Source organism: Mastomys coucha, unplaced genomic scaffold, assembly GCF_008632895.1.
Source record: "Mastomys coucha isolate ucsf_1 unplaced genomic scaffold, UCSF_Mcou_1 pScaffold22, whole genome shotgun sequence".
Classification (NCBI taxonomy): domain Eukaryota; kingdom Metazoa; phylum Chordata; class Mammalia; order Rodentia; family Muridae; genus Mastomys; species Mastomys coucha.
In genome coordinates, this window is record NW_022196905.1 from 261233195 (window position 1) to 261249225 (window position 16031).

The 16031-nt window shown below is 50.4% G+C and overlaps 1 protein-coding gene across 3 annotated transcripts in view; it reads left to right on the forward strand.

The window, feature by feature from the left end:
* The first annotated feature begins 3014 nt into the window (after positions 1-3014).
* The window catches only part of Acsf3 (acyl-CoA synthetase family member 3), a 38554-nt gene continuing 25537 nt past the window's right edge, over positions 3015-16031 (forward strand). For 2 of the 3 annotated variants that reach the window (XM_031341698.1, XM_031341699.1), the window contains exons 1-5: positions 3015-3110; positions 7400-8089; positions 8944-9099; positions 11145-11299; positions 13052-13197. In XM_031341698.1, coding sequence (XP_031197558.1) covers positions 7424-8089; positions 8944-9099; positions 11145-11299; positions 13052-13197 — 1123 coding nt within the window. In that variant the 5' untranslated portion in view covers positions 3015-3110; positions 7400-7423. The remainder of the gene's footprint in view (positions 3111-7399; positions 8090-8943; positions 9100-11144; positions 11300-13051; positions 13198-16031) is intronic. The other variant, XM_031341700.1, reaches the window with a different exon arrangement.

Below are 16031 nucleotides of genomic sequence, written 5' to 3' on the forward strand. Positions count from 1 at the left end.
CCTTCCAGGATGTTGCAGCAAGATTTTTTTTTTCCGGAAAGGGCAGGTGTGCACATGTAGGGGGTCAGCAGGTGTCTGGAGTGTGCAGGCATCTGACGGGGGCAGGGAAAGGTCTGATGTCTGGTGTGTGAGAAGTGGCATAGAATGTGCAGAGTCATCTCGACCACCTGAACCCAAGGTGGAAAAAGAGGCTGCGTCTTGACTTGAAACTGTCACGTGGGATGGCTCAGCCATCTCCTCGAGGGAAGGTGAGAGCTGGCTTCCTGCCCAAGGCTGCAGGTGCTGCTGTCTGGCTGCTTCCATTTATCTCACATCTGTTGACAGGCACCTGTCCTGGACCACAATGGGGAGCCAGTGATGAAGAAGGCATGGCGGTACACACTTACCCACAGCAGGAAGTGCTCTGGTGGTTTGTACTCACAGCCTCCTTCTGAGAGGGGCAAATGCTATACTCCACCCTTGCATTTGCTAAGTCCACATGGCCACCCGATTCACTGTGCAGGGCCCTCGTGGCTTTGTCTCTGCTGCCTCTTTTGAATTTCTCCTGTGAATTCCCTTGCTCTATCTTTTTCACTTTCCCTTCCCTAAACTTCAAATCCTGCCTACCAGACTTCCCAGTAGACCCAGCCAATCTCTTCCCCTTCTTTTTTCCACCTTGGCTGTTTGTCCAGATACACTGCCCCCCAAACACACACACCCTTGTTTCCAGCCTTTCTGTGGAGGATTCTGCTTAGCCACCACTCTTCCTAGCCCTCAGGTTTTTGGGAAACTCTCCGTTGGAGCATCTTGGTCCTGCGGGACCTCTGTACCTCAGCTGAGGACAGTAGTGAGGGTCGTGTTGGAGTTCTCCTCATGTGGATATCCCTGCTCTTGGCATTTGTCTTTACTGGCTGTGTTAGTTCACATCTCTCAGGTTAATGACTATCTGGTTAATCTCAAATGTCTGGTCATTCCTGACAACTTGTGCTGTGGTCATAGAAATGCCTATCAGAAGCTCAGGGGGTGGGTGGGACTGGACCCTGTGGGCCTCTTGTTTTTGTATAAGTGTGTGTTTGTGTGTGTGTGTGTGTGTGTGTGTGTCCATCCATCCGCAGAAGCAGCATCCCCCCATGGAGCTTGAGTTAGAGAAGTTGTGAACTGCTTGGAATCAAATCTAGATCCTCTGGGAGAGGGGCACATGCTCTAACCACTGAGCCATCTCTCCAGCCATTCTGTCTCTTCTATTGTTGGTTTTGTGGTTTTGTTTGTTTGTTTTTGAGACAATCTTACATATCCCAAGCTGGCCTCAAACTCTCTGTGTAGCCAGATAACACTGATTCTCTAACCCTTTTGCTTCCACATTCCAAATCTGTGATTACAAGCAGGCAGTACCATGTCTGGTTTAGGCAGTGCTGGGAATCCAACCCTGGGGATTCTGCTAACAACTGAGCACTCCAAACCCAAATCCAGACTCTTGATGATTTCCAAGACCCAGGGGTATCAGAGGCTGACTCGATTCATCTCCAGGCCATGTCTAGGCCTAGGCTTTGGAAGTAGACATTTAGGCTCAGAAGTCCCAGGGCCTGTGGTGTACATGCCAATGTTAGACATTGTGATTTATGTTGATACTCTGTCTCTTCCTTTCTATGATCTCACTTGCCCCCAAAAAAGGGAAAAGAAAAGGAAACAAGTTTGTTAGAAACAGTGTAACTTTGAGGCCTCCTGAGTTTTGTGTATGGCTGTTAAAAAGACACTGAGTGCCCTCCTCAGAAGCATCAGTACCAGGGTGTCTATCATCCTTTGCCTAAACCTGTTCCCCCTCCAATCAGTCTGTCTCAGTGTTTATGCTTAAAACTCTACTAAAGCTAAGCCTTAATAACTCCAAATGTGCTTCATAATGAATCGTCCTGAAACCCAAAGTCAAGAATCCCTGTTTCACCTCCATGGAGGTCTGTGACGCTTCTCTGGCTGTGGCAGGCAGTGGAATTGTGTCTCTAGCTTTGCTGCCACCGACAAATGGACCTTAATGTCTAGCTTTCGAGGTTTACCTTTTACTGTACAGAAACCATTTAATATCCTATCCTAAAGCTGGCTGTGGAGTACAGACCTGTAATCTTTATACTCAGGAGGCTGAGGCAGTGAGATTACCAGGAGTTTAATGCCAGCCTGAGCTACAGAATGAAACCTTGCCTTCATCCTGCCACAGTTCCTGGTCTGTGTCAGAGATTTAAAAATCGCCTGGTGTGTTTAACATGCATACCCCAGCCAGCTGCAAGCCAAGGAGCCCCTCTTCAGGAACCATGGGAGCCCATTTACATTCTGTTTTGGAGAAGATGGTGACCACAGCTGTATGGTTCCTTTGGCCATGGGAGCTATCATGCCTATAATCCCAGCACTTGGGAGGCAGAGGCAGGCAGATTTTGAGTTCAAGAGCAGCCTTGTCTACACAGTGAGTTCCAGGACAGCAAGGGCTACACAGAGAAAACCTGTCTCGAAAAACAAACAAACAAGCAAAAAACAAACAAACAACAACAAAAACAAAATTATCTTTGAGGGCTGAGGATACAGCTCTGAGTTGTTGCCGTTCTTGTCTGGCATGTGAAGCCCCGGGTTTCATCCTTGGCACTACATAAGCCGAACGTGGTGAAGCAAGCCCATAATTAGACGTCTCTCAAGGGGTAGAGGTAGGACATCCTTAGCCACATTGCTGAGCTCAAAGCCGGCTTGGGCTACATGAGACCCTGTCTCAATAATAACAGTTAAATCAGACCTAATGCAAACAACCCACAGTACTTGTTCTATCAGGACAGTGGATCCAGAGGTCTGGTAACAGCTGTCAGGCACCTAAAGGCCACTCTCCGGCGGTCCCTCTCAGGACTTGCGACCAGATATGGTATGCGAATGAGCAGGAACGCTCGACTCCGGAACTCATTACCCAGGCTCTGCATCCGGGGAACACATTAAATCGACGGACACTTTCGCCTGCGGACATTTTTAGGTGTAGGACTTATTCCGGCCCGATCCACCCACCTGGCCGACCTCTCATTCCGGTACCCCACCCCCAGTAACCCCCCCTCCCCCGCCTGACCCCAGGTGATCACGTAGCAGACAACAAGAAAGGGGGTGTCGAGGTGAGCTGGAGCTGATCAGGGGGCCGTGGGAACTGTTGGGCAGGTGTCTTGACAGCGCCAGAGAAACTTGTGTGTATGTAAACTCACGTCCTTCTCCCCGGGCTTAAGTCACATGAAGCCCTCCCTTGTTTGTTTGCGCCGAGCACCACGTGGGATGCAAGTTGCTCGTGTCCTGGCTCGAAAGGGTAGATGGATCCCGAGAGCCGACTATGGCGTCAGGGACAGGACCAGCGTGCATGCAAGGAAGGGCTGCAGGATTTGAAAGCGGGTCCCGGGATTTCTCTAAAAGAGAAGTGTGTTGATTCTCATTCTGGGAGGGAACTTGTCTGTGGCTGACCACTAAGACCTGTGAGAGCCTCCAGATACTGCTGTAGAAGGACGTCTAAGCCGTGGGCTGCCCCGCGAGGGAGTCCTAAAATCGGAAATGCGCTAAGTGTTCTCAGGGCCACCGTGATTATTGTGAATCAGGTGTCCCTGCTGCCTTTACCTTGAGACCGAAGTAAACATACTTTTCTTGATGGCCGTTTTCTCTTCCTTTTTAATTTAGGGACAGGGCCTCATGTATTCAACCTGGCCTTGAACTTCTAATCCTTTTACCTCCAGTATGCTCATTTAGGTGGTGCTGAGGAACAAGGGCTTTCTTCATGCTTTGCAGCCACTTACCAATACACCCCAGCCACCAAATGACTTTTTTAAAATAGTAGTTTATTATCTAGAATGGATATAGGTTTCACCATGCTGCTTTAACATGTAGTTTTGACAGTTCCCAAATCACAGGTATCATGTGGCATTCTCTGGCATCCCTGGACATGAATTGGGTCAGAGGACCACGCACAGCCAAATGCCCTGAATAGACAGACTTTGTGTTGCCCTAAAGAGCTGGCTCTTGTTGGATGAGCTGGGAATTAGCTCAACACTGACAGATGTTTAAATGCTTGGGCCAGGCTCATGCCTGAAGACCAAAGCAGCTTTGGAGGCCTGCACTGGTCCCATTTCCATATATGGGAGAATAAGACAGTACCTCAGAGGGGACATGGTAGAATTTATAAGAATTATAAGAAGATGGCGCAGCAGTGCCACCCCAGCATGAGTACAGCTCTCGATACAGGAATCAGTTTGCTCTTACCCTCCACCATCCTCCCAGACCTATCACCCCAGGATCGGTGTGTCCTCATGGGAGCCACTGTTGTTTCTGTGGGTGTCTCCTCACAGAATGAGGGCCCCATGGAAACTAACTGAGTCTGTTCCATAAGGAGCCTCTCTTGATACCTCCTGATGCCCAGGGTCTGCCCATGGCTGCCAACCTCCAGGGCTCAGAACTCTACCCCAGAGATCCTGAAGCTGCTTTAGCTCTGCCTGCTCCAAATTTTGTGACCACCCTACTGTGTCGCTTATGTCTGGCTAGCCATGTTGACTCAGCCCTACCACCTCACGGGGTATGGAGGTGTCGAAAGGAGGGTACCAGATAGATTGGTGGAGGCCAGCATCCTATTGTATTTGAGTGTCTGTGATCATATTTGTGTTCTTCTTAGGCTTTTTCAAGGGATCATTGGTTAGTGTCAGTTTATGCCATTACCACTTGTGTGAGCATACTATATGCACACTTTCTGTGTCCCTAAGGTCATAGTGTTAATGCAACAAGGGGGGAAGGGTTGCAAGTATTTGTGCTACTGCTAAGAGGGCTTCATGATTCAAGCTCTTGCCCTCCCTAGGACTAGAAGCCTCTATCAGGAGGGCTCTCCCATGCCCTTGTTCCCATGTGCAATTCTTCATCAGGATCCTGGTATTCAGGGTTCCTTTGCACAGCTTCCTGATGCTGATGAGTTCCCATAGCTGGGTGACAGGCAGCAGGTAGTGCCTCCCAAGTGCTGGGCTCTCTGGGTGCTTCAAAAGGAGAGTTGTGCCATTTGGAGGCTGTGGTGTAGCATTACGTTAGATGCTTCTGGTATCTCACACAGCAGGTCTTCTGTGTGAGTTTTTCTATTTTCTGTCCCCTTGTGCAGAGAATAGATGAATGACAGGTGTTTTATCCTTCCTGTTCATCCACTCCTCCCCCAGAGCATCCTGAGACATCTCACACTCTAACCCACAGGAATCTGGTCACAAGTCTGTAATTCAGAAATACCACTCAGCACATCTTCTCTTTGGGTTTCTCTTGCTTTTGGCATCTCTGACTGTGAAACAAATAGAGAAGTTGTTGGCGTGAGAATTAAAGCACCCCGATTTACTCCATGCTTGCTGACTTCTGGAAGCCCACATGGCTGTCGAGCTCTTGGCATCTCTTGCCTAGCCCTGCTGTCACCCACATTTTTTGGTGTCTTTATAGAAGTAGAAATCCAGAGTGTGAACAGAACAGGACCTCTGAGCCCTTGTGGAGCACAGCTGAGAGCAGCTGTGGGGCCCTCACTGCCTTGGGTAGACCCCATGTGGTCTCCAGGGGCCAGGGTGTTTGAGAACTTATCTGTGCAGAGCCAGTGTGCTTAGAGCCTACAAGCAGCCACATGCTGACTTGTGCACAGAGAAGTGAGGTGGAGTTTTCCTGCTATCTTGACCCAGAGTGCCTGGATAGAGGAGAAAGCGACCAACCCCAGCAAGAAGACAGACGAATAGAGTCATTCCCAAAGACTTTGAGCACAGAACAAAATTTAGTATTCAGACTGTTTATTGATATAGAATTTGTTTTGTTAGGTAATTATGTAAGTATTGCAAATAGTCTGTATATGAGAGAATAAAGATGTCCTGGTGTGGTAGCACACACCTTTAATCCCAGCACTGGAGAGGCAGGCTGACCTTTGAGTTCGAAACCAGCCTGGTCTACAGAGAGAGGTCCAGGAGAACCAGAGCTATATGAGATTCTGTCTAAAAACAAAGCTGCTTTTAGTACATACAGCAGGCAGCGGTGTGTTGGCTTGCCCCTGGCAAGCTAATGAACAATAAAAGTTGGTATGTGTCAGAGAAAGCATGCTAGTGGAGGCAAACCTCACAGAGAGAATGTGACATGTGGTAATATTTGAAGATGTAGAGGGAACGAAAGGGAGATGAGGCAGGGTATAGTCAGTCTTACCTTTGTCCTTCTCCTGGGCCTTCTAGGATAGTGTAAGGCTCCCAGGGATCACCCCAGAGCATGCCAGTTGTTGTGTCTGCCAGGGAATTTTAGACACGTGGCCTGGGGTGGTGGCAAAGTTCCCATCAGCAAGTGTCTCTATTGACCTATGAGTGATATCTAGTGTCAATATGTAGTGCTTCTCTAAAGGCAGGTAGCAATGCCTTCAGCCCACCATAACCTCTGCACTGATCGCTGATCCACCTCGGCTTTGCCTGCCAAAGTAGGTGTGGCCGCTTGGCTCTTAACTGTGGTTGGGAAGGCTGCTCTAACAAAAGCCACAAGTGATTGGTGGGTAGGTGTGGCAGAACCAGAGGGCCTTAGTGGGGAGTGATGTGTTCTAACTGATGGAGACCAGACAGGGTGGGGGGTATTGTCTTGCCAGACAGGCAATAAGGAACATGTGACATGAGGATTATGAAACCAGAGCAAGGGATGTTGATAGCTAGCGCTGGGGAACAGATCCAGAACATTGAGTGGCCTCTGGACCTGCTAGGTGCCCTGGTTAGAGCCAGTGTGGTAATGTGGTGGCCCCCTCTGTGTTGCTTTGGATTGGACCTCAGGCTCCCCAGAGCCCATGCCCAGTGGAGCAGGTTCACAGAGCTCAGCAGTGACCTCCTCCCTTTCCTGAGCACGTCTCTCTGCTTATTTCATTACAATTTAGTAGTTGTATTCGGGAAGACAAACTGATGCTGTCTAGCCTTGGGAACTTGCCTTCCTTAGGTTCTGCTGGGCTGCAGTTGCTGAATAACTATGCTTTGGGACATGCAGTTGTGTTCTTGCTGAGCAGGCTGTGTCTCAGATGTGATCTGAGAGGGGCAAGGTGACTTTTGAGTCCCTGCAATGCCTGCTTCTACTAACTAGTGATTTTTCCAGGCTCAGAATCACAAAAGCCATTATTCAGGTTTTACCTTATGTATACTTTATTTGATTTTCCTATCATAAAACTATTTGGGACTTTGCATGTTTTTGAACTCTTTACAGAATCCAAATAAAAAAAGCTTTGATACTAGACACTTTCTAAACAGGTTGTACCACTGAGGGTGTTAGCTCCTCTGTTCAGGGGATGCTATGTTAAGAGTTTCCAGCCTTTGGGTGTGTTTGGAGGGTGTGTTTTAAGCCTTGCTGTGGGCAGGGCTCGGGTGGGCCAGCAGACACTCACACTCTACACTCTCATCCTCCGCAGCCTGCCCAGTGGTTTGTCAGTGTGATGCCACCTCACTTGGTACTACCCTTCAGGCGTCTCGTCTGGTCCTTGGCCTCCAGTCAGCTGATTCCCAGAAGACACACGGGACATAGCCTCCTGCCTACCACTTCAGAGGCCCACACAGATGGGAGTGCCCCGGTGTTCATCCGGGCCCTGGCCTTTGGGGACAGGATCGCCCTTATTGACAAATATGGCCGTCACACCTACAGGGAACTGTATGACCGCAGTCTTTGCCTGGCCCAGGAGATCTGCAGGGTTCGGGGTTGTAAGGTTGGGGACCTCCAGGAAGAGAGGGTCTCCTTCCTGTGCTCCAATGACGTCTCCTATGTTGTAGCGCAGTGGGCCTCCTGGATGAGTGGTGGTATTGCTGTCCCACTGTACTGGAAGCACCCTGAGGCCCAGCTGGAGTATTTCATCCAGGACTCCCGGAGCTCTGTAATTGTGGTAGGCCAGGAGTACGTGGAGCGGCTAAGTCCACTGGCTCAGAGGCTGGGAGTCCCTCTTCTGCCTCTCACGCCTGCCATCTACCGTGGAACAGCAGAGAAGCCCACAGAGCTGCCAGTTCAAGAGAGGGAGTGGCGTGACCGTGGTGCTATAATCTTCTACACCAGCGGGACCACGGGGCGGCCCAAGGGTGCACTGAGCACCCACCGTAACCTAGCCGCTGTGGTGAGTGCTGGGTGGGCTCTGGGCCTCTCTTTACTCCTCTCTCACTATCCTGGCCTCATTTATGATCATCACTGAGTGTGGCTCTGAGGTGCTTCCTGGGGTGGCCTGCTTTTCTACAGTGTTGTTCACAGCTGTAAATTCTGCAATGCTTGGTGACAAGGAGTAGAAGGTTCATGTGACCCATCAGCTTACAGTACATGCTGATGAGGCACATAAGAACGGGGGGTTAAGGGATCACTGAATGTCCCTCCAAAACTGAATCATTGCGTGGTCGGGTGTGTGATTGTACCTAAGGTTGGGATTTATAAGAGCACCCTAGAAACAGGAGCCTCTTCTCTGTCAACTCCACCTTTGTGCATTAGTCTTATATTCTGCCACATCCAGAACCACCTTGGAAAGCACATCGGTCAGTCACTGAGGGTGCTCATTTTCTAAAAAACGTGAGCATGTCCCAGGGAGTCTCTTTACAGTAGGAACAGTGAAGTGAAGCACAAGGCAGCACACAGGAGGGAAGAAGTGAATCCCAGGCTCCTTGGTACATTGGTACATGAAGTGCGTGGTTCTAGCTATTGGGCACATAGGTGTGATGGGTCATGCACAGCATCACTCCTGGGGGAGATGCTCAGCTTAGAGACCATCTCCTACCTTAGTAGAGACACAGTCTGTGGTGGCCTGCTGGAGCCGGTATCACTACCTTGATGGTCCAGCGACCATGACTTCAGGAGCCACTAGAAGGAAGGAGCAAAGAGCCATCTCTATTCTTCCTCCCCTGGTCAGGATCCCCTAGAAACTTGTCTACCAGCGCCATCCCTGCAGCCTCTCACCCTGTTCATAGGCAGTGCTGTTCTCCACAGGTGACAGGGCTGGTCCACTCATGGGCATGGACAAAAAATGATGCGATCCTTCACATCCTCCCACTGCACCATGTCCATGGCGTGGTCAACAAGCTGCTCTGTCCACTCTGGGTAGGAGCCACCTGTGTCATGCTGCCGGAGTTCAGTGCTCAGCAGGTAAGTTTGGATCATGGGTTCCTGGCAGGCCCAGTCAATCACTGCAGGCAGAGAGGGTTAAAACAGTGCGTATTTGCTGGTTGGTGATAACACACTTTTAATCCCAGCACTCAGGAGGCAGAGACAGGTGGATCTCTATGAATTTGAGGCCAACCTGGTCTACAGAGCGAGTTCCAGGACAGCCAAAACTATACAGAGAAACCCTGTCTTCAAAAACCAAAAACCAACGAACCAAACAAAAAAAAGCACTCATTTATTTTCTTAGCTGTCTGATGGGCAGAGTCTAAAATGAGTTTGATAGAGCCAAAATCAAGATATTGGAGGGAGTTACACCTGAAGTCTCCATTGAAGTCATTGCACCTTGGTTTTTATGGCTTCTAATGGCTCTTGCTTCTGGGCCTGTGGCTGCTCCTGGGCCTGCTGCTGCTCCTGGGCCTGTTACTACACCTCCCCATTCAATGCAGCCAACTGCAGTAGACACTCCCTTGCATTCTCTGCTAATTGATGTGCATGTTTAATCAGGGTCATTTCCCTGTGCAGAGCCACTACTTCTTCCCATCTGCAGCCTGTGAACAGCAGCCTGTCCTCTGCACATCTGTGGAGTCACTGTACTCTTCCCCTTTCCAGCAGACAGGAAGCAGGGATGTTGTGTTGGCCATGAGGAGGGGACATGGCAGCATGGCCAGTGTCACTGAGTTGTGTGGCATCACCTGTGCAGGGCAGTGTTACGAGAGCAGCGGCTCAAGGACACTGCATTAGAGTGGGGTCACGTTGGTGACTTCTGCTCTGGGAACTGGAAGGTCCTTCACCTTTGTTCTGTCTCTTGAGACCTCTGCCTGTCACTGTAAGACACCAGAGCCTCTTGTCCGTGTTTGCAGGATGAAGCCTGGCAGTTTGAGGGTTGCATGAGGAATTGTCCTTTTGACAGTCGTGAATTTTCAATCCACGAGCCAGACTCTATCCTTGCCTGAAATGACAATGCCATGCTGTTCAGTCCTGTCCTGTCACTGTTCGTTGGCTTCTTTTTCTCCTGGATTTGAGCTTACATCATCTGCCCACCCCCACCCTGCCCCACCCCAGTCTGGCTTCTCTCATGCTTTGTTCTAAAATGTGTACTCTGTTGCTAAGTCTGCCCGTTCATCCCTTTTGCATCTTCAGGTTTTCTTTTGGCTCTTCACTGGAGTCTGCAGTCCCCCACATCCTCATTGCTTATCATCTGAACCCCTGACACAGTACTGAATGCCTTTGTGCCATGATCTAATAACCCTGCACCTGGCCTTCCGGGCTCTGCTCCGTGTGCTCTCTCGTTTCCTTTCACTCTCTGATATATGGCTTTGTGCTCCCGGAGGTGTGTGTTTCCTCCGTTGGCATCTGAGGTGAGGGCTCCTTATTACAGCTCAGTGGCAGGTGACCCTGCATAGGCTAGACTCCATTTATCTTTTACCCTGTTTACCTTTTCCAGTGCCTAGTGAGATGGTGAGATGTGCCGTGTGTGTGTGTGTGTGTGTGTGTGTGTGTGTGTGTGTGTGTGTGTGTGTGTGTAAGCTGTGGATCAGGGAACAGGTCCACAACAATGTGGCTTCCTTAGTTGGCATCGGCCCTTGGGTGCCTCAGAGCAACAAATAGACACCAGTTTTTCTTAAAGATACTGAAACAGAAACCTAACTGGTTGGAAACTTAAATGTTTTTATACTAAAGCTCATTAGGAGTTTGTTGTGGGGTCGAATGCAAGCTCATGTGAGGCTTTTGGATAAGACAACAGACCTACCTCCTTCTTGAGGCTGCCCCACGGTCCCTGTATGGTTGCAGCTGAGGCTGGGGCTGCTTCTGGCTGCAGTTGCTTCTAGATTGTCTGGTGTCCAATGGGAATTTTTCAGAGACACAGGAGCCAGCCCCTCTCAGCTGAGCCACTGATAGGCACATTCATTTCATGCAGGAAACAGCCTCTGTCAGGAGGACAGATCAGGAATGGCGGCAGGAGGCACCATGTGGCCGGCAGCCATGCTAGCTTCTAACTGCTGAATGCTGCTTCCTGTCTCCTTTAGGTTTGGGAAAAGTTCTTGAGTTCTGAAGCTCCACAGATTAACGTATTCATGGCAGTGCCCACAGTCTACAGCAAGCTGCTGGATTACTATGACAAGCATTTCACGCAGCCTCATGTCCAGGATTTTGTGCGTGCAGTTTGTAAGGAAAGAATTAGGTAAGTGGAAAGAACCCACATTCCCTTTCGTGAGGCGTGGCCATCAGCAGGCATAACTCATTCTTACTATCTGCTCAGCTCTTTACCATTAAATGATGGCTCTGTACATCCTCTGCATACATCTGTATTCTGTCCTCTGCCTGGATTCTCTCTCTTTCTGTGTCATCTAGAGCCACGTGTCTGTCTACCCCTGGTATCTCTGTCTTACACATCTCTGCTTCTCGGCCTATGGAAGGCTGAAAACAGAGCCAGCCTCTTACTGCTTCTCTCTGACTTTGTCTCTGAGGCCTCCTCGAACTCTGCCCCTGCTGCTCACTGTCCTCCTGCCTCCCCGAACTTCCAGATAGGCCCCTCTCCTCACAGCCATAAGCTGAGGCCTGGGGGCCATTCAGTGGCATGAAGTTTGCCTTCTCTCTCCTGAGCCCAATGATATCACTTCATTCCTGACTTCATGTTGAAATGTGATTTGCTAATCAGAGGTGATCACACTGTGGATTACTGGATCAGCACGCATGGACCAGATCTACATCTTCAGCAGATGTGGGTAGGGCGCTTCTCTTCTGCCAGAGGGACAGGGATGTAACCCATGGGAAGGAACTGAGGCTGGGACAACTTTGATTCAAAGTTCCAAGCGTGACCTGTGTGGGTACAGCCACATGCGTGCCCCACATCTGGACAGGAGGACAGGCAGCAGTGCCTTGTATTCCCAGAGACTTCTGGATGGCCTGAGACAAATATGACAGCTTTACATTTTGGCTCTGCCTGGCATTCTTATGGTCCCTGTCCATAAAGACACTGAGGAGACCAGAGGCCTGTTTCTGATGGTACAGCTGCTGGCTGCCTCTGTGGGCCCCTGCCCAGGCCTGTCATCTAAAACATCCTGGGGCATCCAGTGCTTAGCAGCCAGAGCCAGGGAAGGATCAGAAGATCCCACCAAACCCATAGAACCACAGGCACAATTGCCATCTGAAATACAGAATCCTCAGGAGAGGTGATGAGACTTCTGAGGCTCTTCTTGACCACACACTTGTGGAGAAGAGTGGGGTTGGTTCCCATTTCAATTTAGAAGACACACAAAGGACCCTCCTTTCTGCAAGTGGCATGTCGTGGGGTGTAGCAGAAAGCCATGTGGGGACTCTTGAACGTTCCTACTGTCATTGCCGTCATCACCTCCTGTTCTCAGTCCCCTGCATGTCTTCAGCTTCAGCAGCTCTGCCTATACAGCATCTGCCCTGTTCTGCAAGTGTGCGGCCTTTCCTCTGTGACATGGGCAACCTCGCTCATCACCACCCCGCCATGATCACCGTGGTTTAGGACTCTTGGTGAGCAGCATCCTAATTATTTATTGTGCCACCAAAGATGCTGCTTTAGCCAACATCCCTTTGACAGACCTGCTTACATTTGCATAAGCACACTGGAAAAAGTCCATTTTAAAAACCAGTTTTATCCAGGTGGCAGTGGTACACATCTTTAATGCTGGCTCTGGGGAGGCAGAGGCGGGCAGATCTGAGTTCAAAATTAACCTGATCCTTATAGAGAATTCCAGGACAGCCGTGGCTGGCTACACAGAGAAACCCCATCTTGAAACCCGTGCCCCTCCCCTAAAAAGAAAAAAGCCCAAGTTTAGCCCTAACTTGATTTTATCCTGAGTGTAAGATACAGAAATGGAAGTGTTCTGTGAGCTCGTAAGGGAGAGTGCATGTGAGCTGTCCACATCAGAGCTAAGTACGCCCCTGTGCTTGTGCTGCCTAGGCTGATGGTGTCAGGCTCAGCTGCTCTGCCTGTCCCACTGCTGGAGAAATGGAGGAGCACCACGGGCCACACACTGCTGGAGCGCTACGGCATGACAGAGATCGGCATGGCCTTCTCCAACCCACTGACGGAGGCTCGAGTGCCAGGTACCAGCCTCCACATGGCTGTTTCTCTTCCATTTCCCACTGCCCAACAAGTGGCTCCTGGTCCATCTGCACTTAGATGAGGAGGACATGGAGGACACCGCCCTCTGCAGTAGGCCACAGGACCAGGAACACCTTCTCAGATGCAGCCATCCTCTGCCTCAGTCCCCTTTCTTCCACAGAGTGAGTGGTGGAGGGAAGGTATCGGGGTGCTTAGTCCAAGCTTAAATGAGTAGCAGTGCCCTTGGAGAGAGCCCAACCTCAGGGCAAAGTCCTCCACTCTTAGGCAGTAGCTACAGTCCTAAGTTCCCATCCTGGGACTTTGCTTTTCCCTGCTGTGAGTTCATGCATCAGTGCACATTGACCAGTGCAGCTCATTTCCTGCTTAGTGACCAAAATGTTGATCTGTCCCTCTGGGAACCTGACAATCATCCCAAAGCACCCAACTCCTGTCTGTCCTGAGCTGTGATGGAGTTTGGAATAGCTGTACAGGTTTTCTGTGTGAGTGTGGCCCTATAACACAAAATACACACAAGCATGGGCTTATACATTAGTTAGCTTGTTTGTTAACTGTTCCCATGTGACTGCTGCTCTTAAAGTAATTTTCATGTTCTTATTTCCATGCTCGTGAGTCCTGAACCCCAGTGGTTCCAGCACCATCCTTCCCAAAGGCACCCTGACTCTTCTTCCTTTGCCTTCCTGGGTGGATCAGGGTGATGCTGTGCCCCAGGGTTTGAGAGAGGGTTGTGGATTGGGCAGAGGTCCAAAGATGAAGCAGGCAAGCCTGTGCTAGGTCAGAGGCAGAAATGGAGAGAACAGGTGGCGGGTACCCAGACACAGGCTCGCCTGTGGGAACTGGCTCATGGAGTGCAGGCCTGTGCTTGTTCTGAAAAGGCAGTATGTGATTAGGAATTATGTGGGTGTCAAGCCCTGGATACCACTGTCAGCACCCTGGCCAGTTAGCCAGCCTGCCTCATGCCTGCCATGACCATCACATACCAGCACCATTTCTGCACCAGCTCTTTCCACCATGGCCACAGCAGCCTGGCAGAAATACAATAGAAGGTGGATCCCAAACTAAGGGAGCCATCTTGGATCTCCTCCCTTCCCTTCTGTGATCCTTCTTGTTGACTGACGGCCCTGGCTAGAAAGCTGCTCTGCTGAGGCCCTGAGTTTCTAGAATGAGGAACTGACCAGAACAAAGTGGTTTTCCAGCCCAAGAATGCCAAGTCCAGCTACAAACTGGAGCTGCAGTACGGTCCCCTGAGTGGAAAGGCCTGGCAGCAGGAGGCCTGGTCGCCTCTTTCCATGGGAGCATCATGGAGTGTCTTCTGTGACAGAGCAGAGTATGTGTGAAATAATCATACAGCAGAGGTTTGTGTGCATCTTCTCAGGTGGCCCCTGGCGCTAGACCACTTCACACCACCACAGACCAGGGCACACAGCTGCCCAAGGTTACTCCATTTGGGACCAGACTCAGGACCAGACCTTCTAACTGGTTTCCAAGGTGTGAGGAGCACAGTGTTCTAACAGAGCCCAGATCTGGAGGACGGCTATCATGACAGCAAATACAAGAGTGAAAAGTGAGGCCAGGCCACAAGGAGCAGAGGGCACTGGGGATGGTCCATGAAGCCGTGGGGAACTGTTACACAAGGCCATGAGGATCATTTATACCAGGACATAGGGACTACGTCTACGGGGCCTTGGGGACTATTAGCATGAGGCTATGGGTAATCATTCATACAAGACCATGGGGTCTATTCTCATGAGGTCATGGGGGCCATTTGTGTGAGCTGTTTGGAACCATTCTCATTAAGCTATAAGGATGATTTATATGCAGCTGTGAGGGACTGTCTATATGAGGTATATAGGACCCATTTTACCTAAGGAGTTAAAATGTAAGACAGAAGCTCAGGTGAGCTGGAAGGACCCTGATGTCCCTGTCGGCCCTTCCTTTGCTGACCTCCTGTTGACTGAGGGGGTTGTGAATTGCTGCCTGCGTCTCTCACTTTGCCCAGCATGACAGGGCTCTGGGACCTTATCATCAGGTGCACTTGTCAGGACCCAGGCATGCGGAGATAAAGCCTGTGTCCCTCATACCCTCAAATATGGAGGCCAAAGGCCAGTTGTCTAGGAATAGCTGACACCATTCTCAAGCGTGGCCAGCTATTAGAAAAATGACTGCTGCCTTCTACTCTGACCTAGGAGGGGTCCTGCTCCTGTGGTATTGAGATGGTTCAGATGGGTCCTGGATCCTCTGCGGTGCTCCGGTGCTGTGGGTGTGGCAGGGGAACATCACCTTGCTTACCAAAGGTGGCTCTGGGCCAGGCTCAGCTCTACTCACAGGATTTTCCTTTTGTCTCAAGACCTGAAAGCTACTCCTAGACTGGTGACCCTCAGCTCAGGTGCAGCTTGGAGCTCGGGGGGGCTCTTAAGGCCTCTAGAATAGGATTCGGCAGGCATGAGAACTGAATGCATTCCTCCCTCTGAGGGAAAGTGGCAGTCCTGTTTATATCTAGTACAGTGATGAAGGTTGCTGGTGACATTAACACGTCCTGTCTGCTGAGGGCATGCTTGTGTAGTGTGAGTCTGGTGAAGACCTCAAGATGTCATCTAACTCAACTCTGAACAGGGACAAAGCAGACTGAGTAGCAGTGGGAAGGAGCTTTCACTGGGATGGCTGTGTCCCGGGTGGGATGGCTGTGTCCCGGGTGGGATGGCTGTGTCCCAGGTGCTGAGGAGGCTTTGAAGGGCAGAGAGTGACAGGTCAATTGATGGTAATCCTTGAGCTGGCCATACACACCACGGGGATGAGATCTATAGGCACGAAGAGGCTA